Here is a 16,909-nt window from a genome sequence, read left to right on the forward strand (position 1 = left end):
CAATCAGTAAACCTGGAGTGTGGTCTGGTAATTTCCATTTTAAAGAACTTCCCAAATGATACTGATTACTGGAGTCTTGGAACCACACTTTGAGAACTAGTCTTCTTTATAGACCAGTTTTATAACTGCTATTTTAAGAGGTTCAAAATAGAACTCACACACAGTATTAAAGTGTGGATTTCATGTTAGCTGGAATTACTGAGACCAAAGTGTCTTTAAACACAGACTTTAATGGTAACAATTCCTTTAAGCTCAATTAACCTTAGCTATTACAAGTGTTAAGCAGATGTCACTATTAAGACAATATTCAGTGACTTGTACTGGTTTCCTCATAAAATAGAAGACAAATTCACTTAAAAGTGTAATCAACAATCATTTAACAGTTTTGTAATGCCAACACAAAACACGGCTAATTTGAGTTACCTCCAAAATCACTAACACAGCATGATCAGTAACTGAAGCATATTTTAACTAAGCCATTAAAAAAAAAAAAAAGTGAGTGTTTCACTACCCCTGAGACCACTAGTTAACTGTGGTTCATACTTTTAAAAAATTGTGAGTACACCCACACAAGAAAGCAAACTAACAAGCTTTTTAAAAAATCTGGTATCACATTGCAAACTTGCCCAGGAAAAGAGTCACTTAATATAATTTACCATTAACAGGTCAGATGGACTATACTTCTCATAGATTGAGAAACTCAGTATTAAAAATTTGACTTTATGCATGAAAAGATCTAGGAAATATGTAAGAACCAAAATAAATTTTTAATCTTCTAATATGCATCCAGTCCTACACACGGCACTAGTAATGTGTATGGGGAAAAAGGGCAAATTCTTGGATTCTTTTGAAGGTTTCATTGGAGATGATCTCAAGTCCGGTGTCCATACATTCAAAAATGTTGGTTTTCCAGGTACTTTACTGTTCTCTTAAACCTGGAGAAGCCATTATGGCTTATTCCCTTAGAAGTGACGTAAGAAATGTTGTAGAAAGCATCAAAGATACAGAGAACTGGACACATCTAGTAATTATTATGACAATCAATGGTTTAAGTCATCTCTATGAATACGTAAGGTTGTCTACGGCTAAAAAAAATAATCAGCTTGAAATTCAGAAGCTCTGACAAACTTTATTCACAGCTGGCTTTCAGTGATATGCCTACTAAAGCTATTACTTTGAGAGTATAGAATCAGAAGTAATTATTTTGAAAACAGAGCAAAAGAACAGTATTTCTTACCTTATGGAGCAGTAGGCTACTAATTTTTCATTTGTAATTTGAATCCAAAATAGCTTTAACAGTATGACATCTACCTTTAAGGAGTAATTTTTTAAGTAAAAGATGAAATGAAAAAAATTCACTCGTTGGAAAATTGTATAGCTGGGTTGATATTTCTCAATGAAATGCTTAAATTACAGAATTAACAAAGTCAGAACATCTTCGGAAGGCATGCATTTCACTTGCAGTTTAGAGAAAAACCTTAAGTCAATAAACCATGTCCAAACTACGTATTAAAATGTTTATAAAAAAATCAAGCTTTAACATTTATTTTATATCTAGCTTTCAACATCTGTGTGCAGACAAGGAGTAAGATTGCACATAAATGTAAGCAGTGCAAAAATGTGAAGTGGAGGAAAGTCACAGATGTGCTAGAAATCAAATACAAGATTTTAAGAAAGCAATGGACAAATCAAAATAGGAAAAAAGTGAAACTATAGGGTCAGTATTAGGAAGGGTGAAGAATGATAATGCCCTTGTTACTACAGAAGTTAAATTAGTGGCACAGATAGCACTTGTCAAACAAAAAATAATCCAATAGCATTGACTTTTATTCATTCATGTTAAGTCACCTGAAATGATATTTGTTGCATTTAAATGCTCATTAATGTAAATGGCTGAACAAATCCATTTCAATGGATATTCAATATCCCACATAGTTAAGTCACTTCAACACAGCCTCATGACAACTCCCACACCAAAACAGTACTTTATTTTGTAAATTTTGACCCATTATTACTCCCATGTTATGGTTTTTTCAGCTGTCAAGTGTACAAGGTGAAGAAAAAAATTTAGTTAGATGGGGGTTGCACCTGGAAAATAAATTTCTTCAACTCCATATACATGTTTCAAAACTGCTGGGTCCCAAGTCCATCTATGAACTCCAGGGCTGCCAGTATCACGTGCAGCAAACTAAAGCTACACTATCCGAATAGCTTATTAATTCTGCATAAATCAGGTCAATCAATGTGTCAACCTGTAACAGACTGTGCACTTTTAACTGAACATGGCAAAATATTCACTCTTTTGAACTTTACATCATCATTTGATGTCAAACAATGAAGCAAATCCCAACAGTATATACAAAAACAGCTTTGCATTTACAAAAGATTGTTTCCCATACTGATTAATTCAGGCAGCTAACTCATTGGTTTATGCAACTTTATTGAAGAAAAATAAATCAGTTACTAGCAGAGCTATTAGTTGATCACTCATCCATTGACAACTTGCATCATTTATTCAGTGCTATATTAAACAGTGTATTGGAAGATAGATTAACTAATAGCTCCAAGCCTCCTAACAATTTAAATGAGAATTACAAAATGTTTGAGACCCTATTTTGGAATACAAAGGGTGTTTGACTTCCAATTTCCATTCTCTGTAGAACAAGAACAGGTCATTCCTTTATTGACATGCATAAAATACATCACATTTTCTGTTCTGCTGATGCTATAAATTCAATACCAATTCTCCAGCCACATCAGTTATGAGCATAAAGTATATCATGTAACCTCAAATCTCTAACAGTGGAAGGCTTAAAAAAAGACTGGATGCTAGAATAATGCTGCTTCCTTTGATGTGACAACTGAGCATCCATCTCCCTCCCCCTCAGATGATTTCTTCAGCATGTTAGAGCAGTGAGGAATGGTTTTAGTCTCATAACCAAGTTAGAGTGAAGACATTGGCCACATAATACACATGCTCCATTTTTAAAAAAATTCTGAATCTTGGGCAACTGTTCTCTTGTAACTACTTTACAGTTTCTAAAAGCAGTTATTGTCCAAAGCTGGAAGAACTTAAGTCTTCTCAGATGAGCATGTGAATGAATGGAGGGAGGTAAACAAAAAATAAAATTAAAAAAGATGAGGTCTGATAGGGGAGCAGCCGGATAAGAAAATCAAAAAAGGAACAGTAATTTAAAGTTTATTCCAGCTATAATGCAGGTTATTCTGACTTTAAGGTAGCATCACATGGCATACTTCTGAGTCCATTCCCGAGATATTCTGTTGTACCTGTAAATAAAGAACACGTTACTTAAAAAGTTAAAAATGAATTCTTAATACTTTAAAGAAAAAGATTGCTATTTTACCTCCAGACTCATCATGGAGTCATCTCTCATGGTTATGATTAGAATTAAGCCAACGGAGAGAAAAAGCACTGGTACTCAAAGCAATGTGGGGAATGGAAACCTTATGCTTCCAATACAATGTTTCCAATACACTAAAAATATTTTAACAAACACAATAAGGTGGCATTGATATTGGGGAGGCTAACAAAAATCAAAGACCTTTTCTCTCCCCTACCACCTAGTTAAATGTTCTATTTGAAATTCTAAAATTAGTATCCATTCCAACAAATTTTAACATTAAAAAAAGTATTTTAAAGTTCATCATGGGCTTATGTCTGAGTACAACACAGATTCTGAACATCTATAGAAATTTCCATCAAAGCTGGAACCAAACAATTTTATGTGAAACCTAGACCTTGAGAAATTACTAGAGCCTGGGTAATACCAGAAAATACCTTTTAAATTTAAGCACAGGTAGAAGATTAGACACTTAGGAGGGTGAAAAAAGCAATTTTCAAGAGGGAAGTGGGTGGGACTGGTACGTATGTGTTAATTAGAACACTTATGTGTTACTTTTAGAAAGGGTGGTGATTGGAGCTAACAAGCCCCACTTGAGACCTAATAAATGGAAATCTCTACTAGGAGTACAACTTGGGGGCATCTGTTTAAAAGATCAACAGATAATTCACACAAGAGCAACGTTATTTATTACTGAGGAACATCTCTAATACTGACAGATGCTATCAATTTCTCCCTGTATTACATCCATGCGCCATAGGCTACTTACCAAAATAGTGATTTAAACTAAGAAATGAATATACATCAAAGGGCACAAGAGAACTTTTAGATTTGTATTTCTAGTTTAAACTTTGGAAAATATTAACTAGCTTCATTTCAAACCAAGAACTAAACATGGTTCAACCATTTTTCTAAACTTTGGCATATAGAAGTTCTTTCTACCATTCATGGTTACCTCATTTAAGGACACCCTCTCAAAAAGCCAGCACTTTAAAACAAAGGTTTCATTTAGCATACAAGGAGCCACAAAGTATAGTTGATATTAATGCATGCTTGTCAGTAATGAACATTTAGTTTAGATGCTTAGAAGCTTTATTAAAAGTGTTTTCCCCTTACATTATTATTTCTTGGCCAAATTTGAACTGAATCACCACATTCCATATAGTACTGGTATAAAGGTTAAAATATGCCAAATTTAAAATGTAAATACCATAGTAGTTTGAAAAAGATACTACTTAAACTTTAGTTTCTTACTAGTGCTATATATAACTGTTTTGCCATGCAAAAATACTCTCAAGCAATAATGACTACTGGGTATACTTTCACGCTAAACAGAGATCAAGCAGTTAACTGTACAGTTTTCAAAAAACTGTAAATGTTACCTTCTGTTAGTTAATAAAGTGCCTTAAAACATGCAGCACTCAAGTGCTGGCAGTACCATGAATAAGCGCACCATAGAGTGCAGATCCTCTTACCCTACAACATAGCGTATTTCTCTGTCCACTCTCTTGCTAACCTATTGTACCTAATTGAACAAGTATACTTAGCATTAATTATAACATACAACAAAGTTATAATGGTGAAGTTGTACATAAAGATAATTCAAATATTTGAGAAATTTAGACAAATTTTTATAACAGTACCAGTGTTTCAAAACATAATTGGGGTAAAGAAAACTTTGCTTTCTTCCCAAAAACTTAGTGACAAAGCACTGAACATGTTAGAAAAACAGAACGTTTTAGAGGGACTATTCACGGTCACATAAACTAAAAAAAAAAAAAAAAAAATCCCATTTCAAAAACTACCTTTCTGTACATTTTAACTATTATCTTACCAGAAATAAATCATCAAATCTTCTTGGCATTGCCAAAACTTACAACAGACTATAAGCCTAGCTCATTAAGATAAATCACTCTTTATATTATTTCCTTAAATTACTACATACTTACTTATCTCTGTCTGTTTTATAGATCCGTGCAATCTCTGGCACTAGGGGGTCATCTGGGTTTGGATCACATAGCAGTGAACAAATGGATAAAAGAACTGCAAATAAGAACAAAAAAAAAAGTCTGTTACCCAGCATTGGGAATTTGGGATAAATAAAAGTATATTTAAAAACGTCAATCCTCAAAAGATTTTTAGTTTGTACCTTAATGTCAATGAGAGATTTTGCTTCGTAGGAGACAAACTCCTGGTAAATAAGGAATGCTAGAAATAGAGCTTTGTCCTGCCCAACTCAGGAGTTCTGAGATATTCAAATGATGCTATATTAGCTTATTAATAATCATTTTTAAAAAGTGACATTAGAATTTAAGTAACTGGAGTTTCTTGGTACTTTGAGGGGGGAAATCTAGCAAAGAATATGCAGGGAACACCTGTGCAATGTTATTCTCAGCTGTTAAGGCATGATGAAAAATCCATTCTTGGGGAGCCAGCTGGCTCAGTCAGGAAAGCATGTGACTCTTGATCTTGGGGGTTGTGGGTTTAAGTCCCATGTTGACAGTAGCAATTACTTAAATATTTAAAAAGACAAATCCATTCTCTGCCCTACCCTCAGGGGAGTTTCACAAAAACTCCCAACTTCTCCACTGTGTTTTGTCTCCTTGAATATAATTATAAACTAACAGTACTGGTTAAATGAATATGGAGATCTCGCTCTATTACTAAGTGAGCCTTCTCAACTCTAATAGTTCTTACCCTGACCTGTTCAATATATGAACTTGGAAGATACCAAGCATCACAGAGCATATATCTAATTCATTTTGTATGCCTGTTATGTGCCAGACACTGCAAAGTGTTATAAAATTTTAACATATAAAAGCTTAGAGCGGTTATGAAAATCTTCAAAGATGACATTACCATAAAAGACAGTACTAATGTAATATATATTACAGCAAATATAATTTTAAACCCAAAAGGCAGGAGGACACACATAAAAATTCAACCCACATTTACAGAAACATAGTGTTGATTCCCAACAGTGATAAACTTGGAACCTACTATTAGGATGTTCTTGATACTGCGTCTGTATACTACCTGTATACATGCAGATCTGTAACACATGGTGTTAAGAGAGGTGATTTGCAAGGAAACTGGAATGTATCCCAAGAAGGTGAAAAACAATTATGTCACACTTGAAATTATAGCAGTGTTCACCAAAATGGATTTTTTTCCTCTCCAAGAGTGATTTCAAATTCATTATACCAACATGTATCTGAAACACTGTCTTAATTAGCAATATTAAAAAAACCTCATTTTTTGTACCTAAGGGATGCTAAATCAACACCAAAAACCAAAATTTACTGGAAGGCAAACTTCCTTCCCATTATGTAGTTTTGTGGTAGGTCATTTTGTGTGTGTGTGTGTGGGGGGTGGTGGTGACAAAAGCCACCATAGTCATTCAAAATGGGAGAAAGATGGAGGCACTCCATCTCTATCTGGGATATTCATGTGGAGACTAGACAATCTATTAGAGATGTCATATAGTGGACCCTTATTAAAAGTAGAAGACCAGAATTAATCTAGAGACATTTCCAAGACTCTAATAATTTTAGCCTATTACTAGGTAGGAACAACCTATTAAACACAACACCTAACTAAATTGTTTTAAAAGGCTTTTTATCTAAAAAAATACTGTAATAAACACAAGAAAGCAAAATCGGAATCTTCCTATAATGGAAACCAAGATTTAAAAACTCTACTAAACTTTAGATCTACCATTTTATAAAACGCAGAAGCGAGTTGAGATATGAGTGGGCCTATGGTTGAAAATACTACAGAAATCTATTTAAGAAACTTTACTATATATTTGCAAATAATGCCTATACCCTAATTTGAATTTTAACTTTTTCCCACAAAATCTTTAATCAATACCACTAAAAGCATAAAATGTAACTTTTTTTCTTCCCCACCTCTTACCAAAACATCGGCATAGTATTAAGTAGGCCCCAAAATCAAACTCATTTTTTTAAAGATTTTATTCATTTATTTGACAGAGAGAGAACGCAAGCACAAGCACACAAGCAGGGGGAGCAGCAGAGGGAGAGAGAAGCAGGCTCTCTGCCAAGCAAAGGAGACCGACGTGGGGCTTGATCACAGGACCCCGGGACCACAACCCAAGCCCAAGGCAGACACCCAACCGACTGAGCCACCCAGGCGCCCCAATCAAACTCCTTTAATTAGAAAGAGCAGCTCCAGACTCTAAAAATACTTTACCTTTAGAAATAGTTAAAGCAGGAGACCACTGTGATCTTAGAATATCGAGACAAATGCTGCCATTACTGTTAATATTTGGATGATAAATTCTTGTTGTAAATGCAACCTAAAATAAATAAATAAAAACCTTTAGGTATTTTCCCCCAAGTAATATATAGAAGACTTTTAAGCAAGGCTTACAATACTGTGTGTCTCTCTCACACACACACACATTCTCACACTCTCAAATGGCTGAAACCTATTTATACACATTAAAGGACTAGAAATTACAGAACCAAGTTTGTATATTCTGATCAAGATCTTTCAGGGGCGACCTCTCTTTAATTAAAATGGAAAATGTAACTTTGTGGCAAAAATTTTACTATCAATGATATGATGGGATATTCTGAAGGTTAACTTTCGCTCTTCAGTATCAAAAAGAGCATTGTGAACAGTAATCAACATTCATTAAAAAGTAACGGAACTTCAGAATGTAAACCAAATTTATAGACCAACTCATTTAAGGTATCAAGTTACAAAGGTATGTGTTTTAGTCTGCATTTCCACTGTACATAAAATAAAATTTGAATGATCGCAAGTGTTTCATCTAAAATAACTATTATACTGCACCTATAACAGGATTGCAAAGAAGGCTGAAGTGCCAACGTTGTTATTTTCTATTGTTATTCATACAGGTTGGCTTTATGTTAATTGCTCTGAAGAGTCAAGACCTTATGCTTTTAATAACTGTACACCAGGCACCTCAGTGCATTAAGCAACCCTAAGTTTTGATAGGTTTATTATTATATATGCAAATGCAAACCCCTGAAAGACAGCCCATGTGAACCCCAACAAACATAGCATAGGCTGCAACAATATGGGCAAATGCACAGGAAACTAATACTTGAAGCCTACTATTACAAAGGTTAATAATACAAATCTGTATGAGCATAATAATCTGTGGGAAAAGCTTCCACTTAATGTATCAAAGTCTTGCAGCATTAAGGATAAGTCAGTTCTTATCTCCATTTACAAAGTTCAAATCCAGGTCTAACTGCTCTCTTAACTAAAGGTTAAAAGTTAGCATTCTGTACTGGTGACTTAATACATATATATTTAGCCTTAATTATTCTTATTCATTACATACACACCCCCCACCCCAATTTAGCCTTATTTATGTAGAACGTTGATTTCTAAGAATATTCTACTCCTCTGAAATAATGCACAGATCTTATTTACTAATGGATTTTGGGGGCAAATACTTGCCTTAGGTGGTTTGAAGGGGTAGTCTGTAGGAAAATGAATTGTCAAAAAGAATACACCGCCTTGGTATGGGCTGTCATTCTGTGAAAAGAAAAATTTGCTTAACTCTGATATATTTTTTTTTAACTCTGATATTTAAAATATTACTCCTAAATAATCCATGTAACATTTCTATTTTCTAAGCATTTCTTTAACATGAGCCAAGATTACCTGTTTATGCTGCAGTAGTCTAAATTATTCCACAATTCAGTTCACATTACTAAAAACTACACAACCAAAATTTACTATAGAACAATGAACCCTTATTTACTTAGACCCCATTTTATGTAAGTCACCAAAGAACTGAAAAATTACCAGAAACCAATAGATGCTGATTTTCACAAAGTATACGTAGCAATAAAGTTTATATACAGTACTATATATCAAACCTGAATTTGAAAATAAGGTCTTTATTTATTTCCTCTAATGATAGCCATATACACATATATGGGCTTTGTACCTCAACACACCACTCTGGTCACTTTGGCAAACCAAAATGTTGGCTATTGCAGGTTAACCCATAACTACCTTCAACAGGTGAAGCAAAACAAACAAAATAGGTTTTAAATTAAGTTTAATTCCCAACTGGCTCCTGAAAATTTTCATTCTTTACAACGTTTATTTATTTAAGTAATCTCTACACCCAGCATGGGGCTCAAACTCATGACCCTGAGATTGAGAGTCACATGTTCTTCCAACTGAATCAGCCAGGCACCCCTCAAAATTCTCATTTAAAACCATGGAAGGTTTTTTTTTTTTTTTAAGATTAGAGAGTGTGTGCGTGTGTGTGCAGGTGCACGTGCGCAGGACAGAGGGGCAGAGAGTCTTAAGCAGACTCTGCTAAGCATGGAGTCTGACTTGGGGCTTGATCCCAGGACCCTGAGATCACTACCTGAGCTGAAACCAAGAGCTGGATGCTCAACCTACTGTGTCACCCAGGTGTCCTCAAAAGCATGGAAGATTTTTTTTCAAAAGCATACTGAATTCTCCACAACAAATCAATACACAGGATTACTAGATTTGGAAAACAATGTGCAACATCTGCTCTTCCACTTCAACAGAAAACAGAAAATTTCAAGCTATAGCATCACTCTTCCTCCTTTGTTGTTTTGCTTATTATAATCTGAGTATGAAAAACTCTCTTAATAAATAACATTTGGGAAACAATTCTTGGTAGAATTTTACATTTAATTTAACCAATAGCAGGAAAAAGATATCACTGTACTCCCATTTTATAGAAAAATAAAAATGGGACTTGAAGAAATAATTTAGGTGTACAAGTGGTATAAGAACCAAGACGGAAACCCAGGTCTTATGAAGAACACTGGTCAAAATGGATCAGAGTGAGGACAAAAGACAGTGACCTCGTTAAAAACTTTAAGGTAAAAGCTGAAAACATGAAAACTGCTTAACTGCTTCTGGATATGCAAAGAAGCTACCTGGTGATGTCTGTGACAATTTACAGTAACCCAGTTATTACCAACATCCATTCCTCTCCATTAGAGAGAGTATGTGCACAGTGCTAATTATAAGCCTTTTACTATGCCCATTCTGGATGTCAGGAAAGTAAAAACTTTTCCAAATCTAACACTTTTAATACAGCTCATTTAATTCCCAGCCCTCTGTGAAACAGAATTAATCTAACTTGATTCTTGGGATGCCTAGGTGGCTCAGTCTGTTAAGTGTCTGCCTTCAGCTCAGGTCATGATCCTGGAATCCCAGGATCGAGCCCCACATTGGGCTCCCTGCTCATCAGAGAGTCTGCTTCTCCCTCTGCCCCTCACACCCTGCTTGTGCTCCCTTTAACAGATAAATAAAATCTTAAAAAAAAAAAAAAATCTAACTCTGTTCTATAGATCAGGTATATGTAAGGGACATAGAGAAGAATTTATCTTGATGGGCTAACATTCTGGTAAAGAAGAGACATGCAATAAAATGTTGCAAATATTACGAAAAATGAACAGGGCATACCTGCAACTTGAGGAAAAATGTCAATTTACTGATGAAGAATGAAGTTCAAAGAAACATACAACTAGTATAATGAAAGAGCTACAATTTGTGTCCTTCTTACTCCAAAGTCCTTTCTTTTCATATTGTCTACAAAATTTTAATTCAAAAAACTAAGACTGCTAAGCAGCATATAAAAAGTATAGAAAAAAATCAAAGCACAGAATATGATCTGAATTAAATAACGTACCTTTGTTAACAGCTACATTAACTGGGAACAGATGCTGCAAATGGCATAATTTTACAAAACAGACTAATATGGAAAATGTTTATACAGTGTATAATGAACCATTGAGGGTTCTCCTAAACAGTAAAAGTTTTTATAAAACCACATTACCAAAGTTCTAAGTTTTTATTCCAAGTTTCATACAATCACAAGTATTGTATCTGACTGCTTCTGAATAAAGGCAATCTAGTGCTAAGATTTAGGCAAAGCCAAATTTCTTTTCACTTATAAAAAAAAAAAAAGAACTTAGGGATGAAAGTATTTCAGTGTTAAAATTTAACACTACAGTTCCATCAACACAAAGAGGAAAAACTGGTAAAACCACAAGATCCAGAGGCCACCAAAGTATACTACCTAAAAAAACTGAAGCTCTGTATCAAATTTATTATAAACTGAAAGCAAACAGAAAATAACGAAAACAAAGAATACTTTCATCAGTAAACTGACCTAAGCCTTAGAAATTCAGAATTTATTCTGGATCTCTTTAGACACCTTCTGCACCCTGGTTTTAACTCCAATTTGCAGTCCAAAGTTGCTCCTTCTCAGTGTCTGTACTCCTCCACTAGGGCAACCATTAAGTGCTGGTATTCCCCCAGATCCATCTTCTGCTTCTATCTCCTGACCCATACTTCAATTTTTCTCTAGTATACTTATTAATTCCAGGACATATATATTCAAATGCCTATAAATATTTATCCTTGGATGTCTCATGTGTCCAAAACTCAAACCACAAACCAGGAACAGATCACCGATCATAGTAGTTATTAATCTTAAAGATCCTTAAAAATCTCTTCAACTAGCTTCCTCTCCTTTATGCTATCACTACTCCATTCAAGATCTTACTATGTTTTGTTTATATTATGGCAATGGCTTACTTCTGGTATTCCTTTCACTGTTTTTTTCTTCTAATTTATCCCTTACCCTAATGCTGTTGTCCTAAAACACAAGTTACATCCCTGCTTGAAATCTAGCACAGCTTTCAAGATAAAGTACAAACTCCCAACTAAGCATACAACAAGGTGCTTTATGATCTCCTTCCCACCAATATAGCTGGTCTCATCTTCCACCTCTTTCTCCTGAATATGCCCTCCTTACTGCACTTAAAATATTTCACATCTCCTTTTTCTCCTAGTATTTATTTCTTCTACTTGAAATATTCTTATCTGTATCCTTATCTTCTTCATCTCTAGGACCATACCTACACTGTAGGATCCATATCAAGCTTAAATGTCTTTAAAAAGATAATACAGCCTTCCCTTTATTTAGTTCAATATGCTTGTTGCCCTTCTTTTATACCTTTCTATACAACACAGTTATTACTATCCAACATACTTATATAACTTATTTTTATTTTCCTCTTCCTCTAGACTACAAAGTTCCTTAAAAAGGTACTGAAGAGAAGAGCTGTCATGCATCATTAGCCTTTGCAAGAACTGAATACACTTAAAATAAGTTGAAAAATAACCCTTATGGACCAATAAGACAATACCTATGAACGAATTATCTGACCAGATGGTTTTTGCAGCTGATTTTGCTCACGCTGCCAAAGATTATGTTATATTACCCAAAAACGGTACTTTCTTCCATTACTGTATCAAAGATTAGGTGGAAGTCCGTGTGGTTCTCCAAATAACTTCAAAACATCTTTATGCCAGCTCCATTTCCAATTATAGAAAAATCAAGTGTATAAATATCAGATGAGTTAATTTCTCCTAAGTGCATCAATTGTTAATGGGAACTACCCTTAATACAAAAACAAACAAAAAACATAAAAACAACCAAAGTTTAAAAAACCACATAGCCAGCAATGCTCTGTCAATTCTTTCAAAGGTTTAGTTTTTATTAGTATTTGTGCTTCCAAAGTATCCTACCTTCAGAAAGAATCAGCCAATTTAAAGTTACTAGAAAGAAGCATTTTCCTCATAAATTTAATGATCGAGAACATTTCCAGACTATAGAACGCTAAAATTCAATAATTAACTGTATTAAAACTTAAATTAGATGCTCCATTCCTTAGTTAGGAACCTTTAGTTATGTGGCACTGCCAATCACTTTTACTGACCTAAGAAGTACTCCAAAGCAAAACTACTTTTGTCACCATTTATCCTTTCAGAAAATCTGCAAATATATGGATTGTTATGCCACCAATGGCCCTATGTTTTAGCTCATTCAATCTGCATGTCACATACTAACAAAATAAAGCAATTATTTATCTAATCGAACTGTGATGTTTTATCACAAAAATGCAATCAAAAGCCAAAATAAGAATGAGTTATTTCATTGATGACTCTACAAGTAAGGGTAACTATTAACTATTTGCAAATTGGCATCTAAACAAGTGCTTATTTATAGTTTTTGCTTTTGTTAATCAGGGAATATTTAAATAGTTCTGATAATCAAGTATTTGTTTTTAAGAGCAGAGCTATCATTAATACACATTAAAAGGTTGCTGAAAAAAATTTACAGGGAACAGCCACAATCTGAAATAGGTATAAACAAGTGAAAAATGTTTTTTGAAAATAAAAGCAAATCAGGTAAACAGCTACAAAAAGGTCAGGATAAGCAATCTTCTTTTATTCTCTGGAAAATTACTAGTATAAACTACTCACACTTCACTTTCATTTACTCTAAGTATATTCCTTACCTTTTGGAAAGACAGTTCAATAAACAGTCAAGTCTCTAAGTCCAGCAGAAAAATATCACACTGGTTGCAAAGAGCTGGTTTATTATGCACACCATAGAAGTCTTGATTACCAACTCTTCAGTGCTTTATTAATACTGACAACTAATTTTTATAATGAGGTCATCTTAAAGCACCATCTGGATCAAAGACGAGCTTTTATTTGCTAGAAATGTTAAGGTATTTTACGGAGTACTCTGCTTTGAAAATTGGTGCTCTATAATGAGAAAATTCTAGGAATTACAAATGCAAGTGCCTACAGAATCTAGGTAGGCACAATGAAGTGGAGAGAAAGTGTGAGACACAAACTCCATATAAAAAAGGGAGGTAGCTGTTACTCCATCCCAAGCCATTACTGCTGTGGAATGAAGATCTAGTCTGGCTTTTTTTGCGAAGATTGCCAACTTTCAAAGTGTTCTGTGGACCAACCTGGGTAAAAGTCACACTAAGTTAACTATGTATTTAAAATAAATAAATCACAATTTTGTTACCAAATATTTTAAAGCAAAATAAAATTTACAACAGTAAAAACAGTCCTTGAGGTAACTGGAAGTGAACAATTCTGACTCTGAGGTTTCTTAAATTAAGATAATACAGATATATTTCAAATTAGGAAGCTAAATATCCCCCACTACCACCACCACCATGACCACCACCAAGTTTAACTTAGGTTGATTCACAGTCTCCTTACCTTTAGGTCCTAACATTTCAGAATTACTCTAACTCAATCATCCCTGCTATGATTTCCCAGAAAATTTCTCCCACTAAGCACTTCATTTATGTATCACTTACTTCCCAAATTATCACACTTATTTTAATTGCCTGTCTCTCCCAGTAGATTTTAAGTTCCCTAAAGAATGAGAGGGACCATGTCTATCCTTAATGGCTGGCACACAGTGGGGGATCACATTGATTGAGATCGAAAAAAAAAATTACTGCTATCAAAATCAGAACTACAGAATAAAAACTTACTAACTTTTCCAAGAGCATTTCTTCTTTTAGAATGACAGACATCTATCTATTGACCATTATGTCACCAAGTACATTATTGACATTATGTTGAGATTAAACCACCAAGGGGGGGGGGTGCAGATTAAGACATACATATAACTTAAAAATAGAAATCCTCAAGTGCCTTCCAAGTAAAAAAAAATATTAAGTATTGTGCAAGATACAGTCTTACCCCAGGTTGTTTTACTGCGCTCTAATTCTGTGAAATTCTTAGATGGTATCCATAATTCTGAATATTCAATTATCCAGCATATACAGTTTCTTATCTACCCAGGATAGAAAGGAATTTTGCTGTATTCAAAATATCACTTTCTACCTACAAATATTCAAATTTTGTAAAAAACTAAGGTTCTATAAAGAATCAAATATCAAAATACAACAACAAAAACAGATTTTCAGCAGCAACAGGAATAAGATCTTTGAGTAACACCATGATAGAGTCAATAAATTAACTGGCTCTATAAGTAAAGGGAAGCTCTGTGACAATGCTTTACATTACTATGAAAGAAAAACTAGGATAAAGTGAAAAAATATTTGATAGGTTAGAGATGCTATATTCCAGAACCTGAATACAGGGACAGACACATAGCACATGTAACAAATGACTAATTCATTAAATTGTTATGTCTTTCAAAAACAGTACAAACTATGGCAATTCCAAAACAGTACTACAATGTAATAAAATAAATATAAGTTAAATACAAGTAGGTCAATGCTGAATTTTTAACTAAAAGCAGAATGTTTTAATTCTTAATACTTACAGGTCCCATAATTGTGGCTTGCCAATGAAACACTAGGGAAAAACAAAACAAAACTGTTATCTAAAAATGTACTAGCTTTTTTGAAATTAGCCATTAAAATCAACTTGAGAGTTACTTACTATCATCCCCAACTGGACCTGCAGAACATTGTGCTGGAGGGTCACGGGCCAAATCACTAAGTTCCTATACCAAAACAGAAAATGATGGGTCACATAACCATAATAAAAAAACATAAGCAAGAAAAGAATTTTCACCCCATTCTTTAAGGAACATAAAATCACAGGTCACATTAATAAATTCTAGGAGAAAAAGCATAAGTAGCCATAGTCCAGATCTTGGGACAGTAGGGATAGATATGAAAATTGTTACACCAACAAAAGGTGTCCTTATTAAAAAAAGTTCTTATCAGATACTTTCATGGCTTAAGAACTTAGACAAAGCAGTTCTCAATATTCATGTTGTTTGCTGAAATTCTGGACATCTCAGAGGCCCTCGCTGTTTCTATTATCTTAAATCCTGTTATTTCTGAACCATACTAACTGCAGACCTCATTTTCCACTTGAAAACTCTCTCATGGGGCTAGGTAGGTATCCTTTTTGGTTTGATCTTATTCCTGCAACTCAACAATGTCTTTTATACAATGTTCAGTAAAATTACAACTCTGGAAGAACCTGAAGCTTGCTTGTTGTAAAACATGCAGTTTCTAAAATTCCATCTGACCTTATATTTACAAATATGTACTTGGCTCTTCCATGACTTGTATGTAACAAATATGGATAATGTAATAAAATACAGTGGTTTATTTTTTTTTAATTTAAGAGAATATAACTATATACACCTATATAAAAATCTCTATAGGGATTTATAAACCCATGAGGTAATAGTGGGCTTCTAAGAAAGACAGGGAATATACAATACTGCAGGGAGATAACTAGAGCAAACATTTGCCTCTATCATATGGTCAAAATGCACTTTAGGAAATAGCCAATTGTTCAGGAGTGATTAATCCAAATTCACTCCATTAAAACAACAACAACAAAAACCAATGCAGAAGAGTTGTCCTTGTGGTAATCATTTCACAAAATATCAGAACACTATGTAGTATATCTAAAACTAAAAACGTTACAGGTCTATTATATTTCAATTAAAACTGGGGTGTGGGGGGGAGGTTGCTCTGATACACTCTGCTAATTTGCTTCTGAAAACTCATACCAGATCTGCTTTTAGTATTATCAAAACAGCCAGAGATCCCAGGATTCACAATCTCAGGATAATGGAAGATCAGATCATTTCTGCTTGCCTTAGTAAATACACCTTTGTTATGTTCAGCATATTTTAAAATGGGAGAAAATTCATTCCAACCACT

General features: G+C 34.1%; 1 protein-coding gene across 15 annotated transcripts in view; it reads right to left on the reverse strand.

The window, feature by feature from the left end:
- Positions 1–1,806: 1,806 nt before the first annotated feature.
- Positions 1,807–16,909, reverse strand: part of UBE2D3 (ubiquitin conjugating enzyme E2 D3) — a 73,612-nt gene continuing 58,509 nt past the window's right edge. For 8 of the 15 annotated variants that reach the window (XM_064584910.1, XM_064584908.1, XM_064584907.1 and 5 more), the window contains 7 exons: positions 15,663–15,726; positions 15,544–15,596; positions 8,823–8,900; positions 7,578–7,683; positions 5,312–5,405; positions 4,838–4,887; positions 1,807–3,288 (listed from right to left, as the gene is read on the reverse strand). In XM_064584910.1, coding sequence (XP_064440980.1) covers positions 4,839–4,887; positions 5,312–5,405; positions 7,578–7,683; positions 8,823–8,900; positions 15,544–15,596; positions 15,663–15,726 — 444 coding nt within the window. In that variant the 3' untranslated portion in view covers positions 1,807–3,288; position 4,838. The remainder of the gene's footprint in view (positions 3,289–4,837; positions 4,888–5,311; positions 5,406–7,577; positions 7,684–8,822; positions 8,901–15,543; positions 15,597–15,662; positions 15,727–16,909) is intronic. The other 7 variants (XM_045880667.3, XM_045880665.3, XM_045880668.3 and 4 more) reach the window with 3 other exon arrangements.

This window comes from Mirounga angustirostris, unplaced genomic scaffold (genome assembly GCF_029215605.1).
Source record: "Mirounga angustirostris isolate CCGP_5_RB_7025 unplaced genomic scaffold, mMirAng1.0.hap1 SCAF_2, whole genome shotgun sequence".
Classification (NCBI taxonomy): domain Eukaryota; kingdom Metazoa; phylum Chordata; class Mammalia; order Carnivora; family Phocidae; genus Mirounga; species Mirounga angustirostris.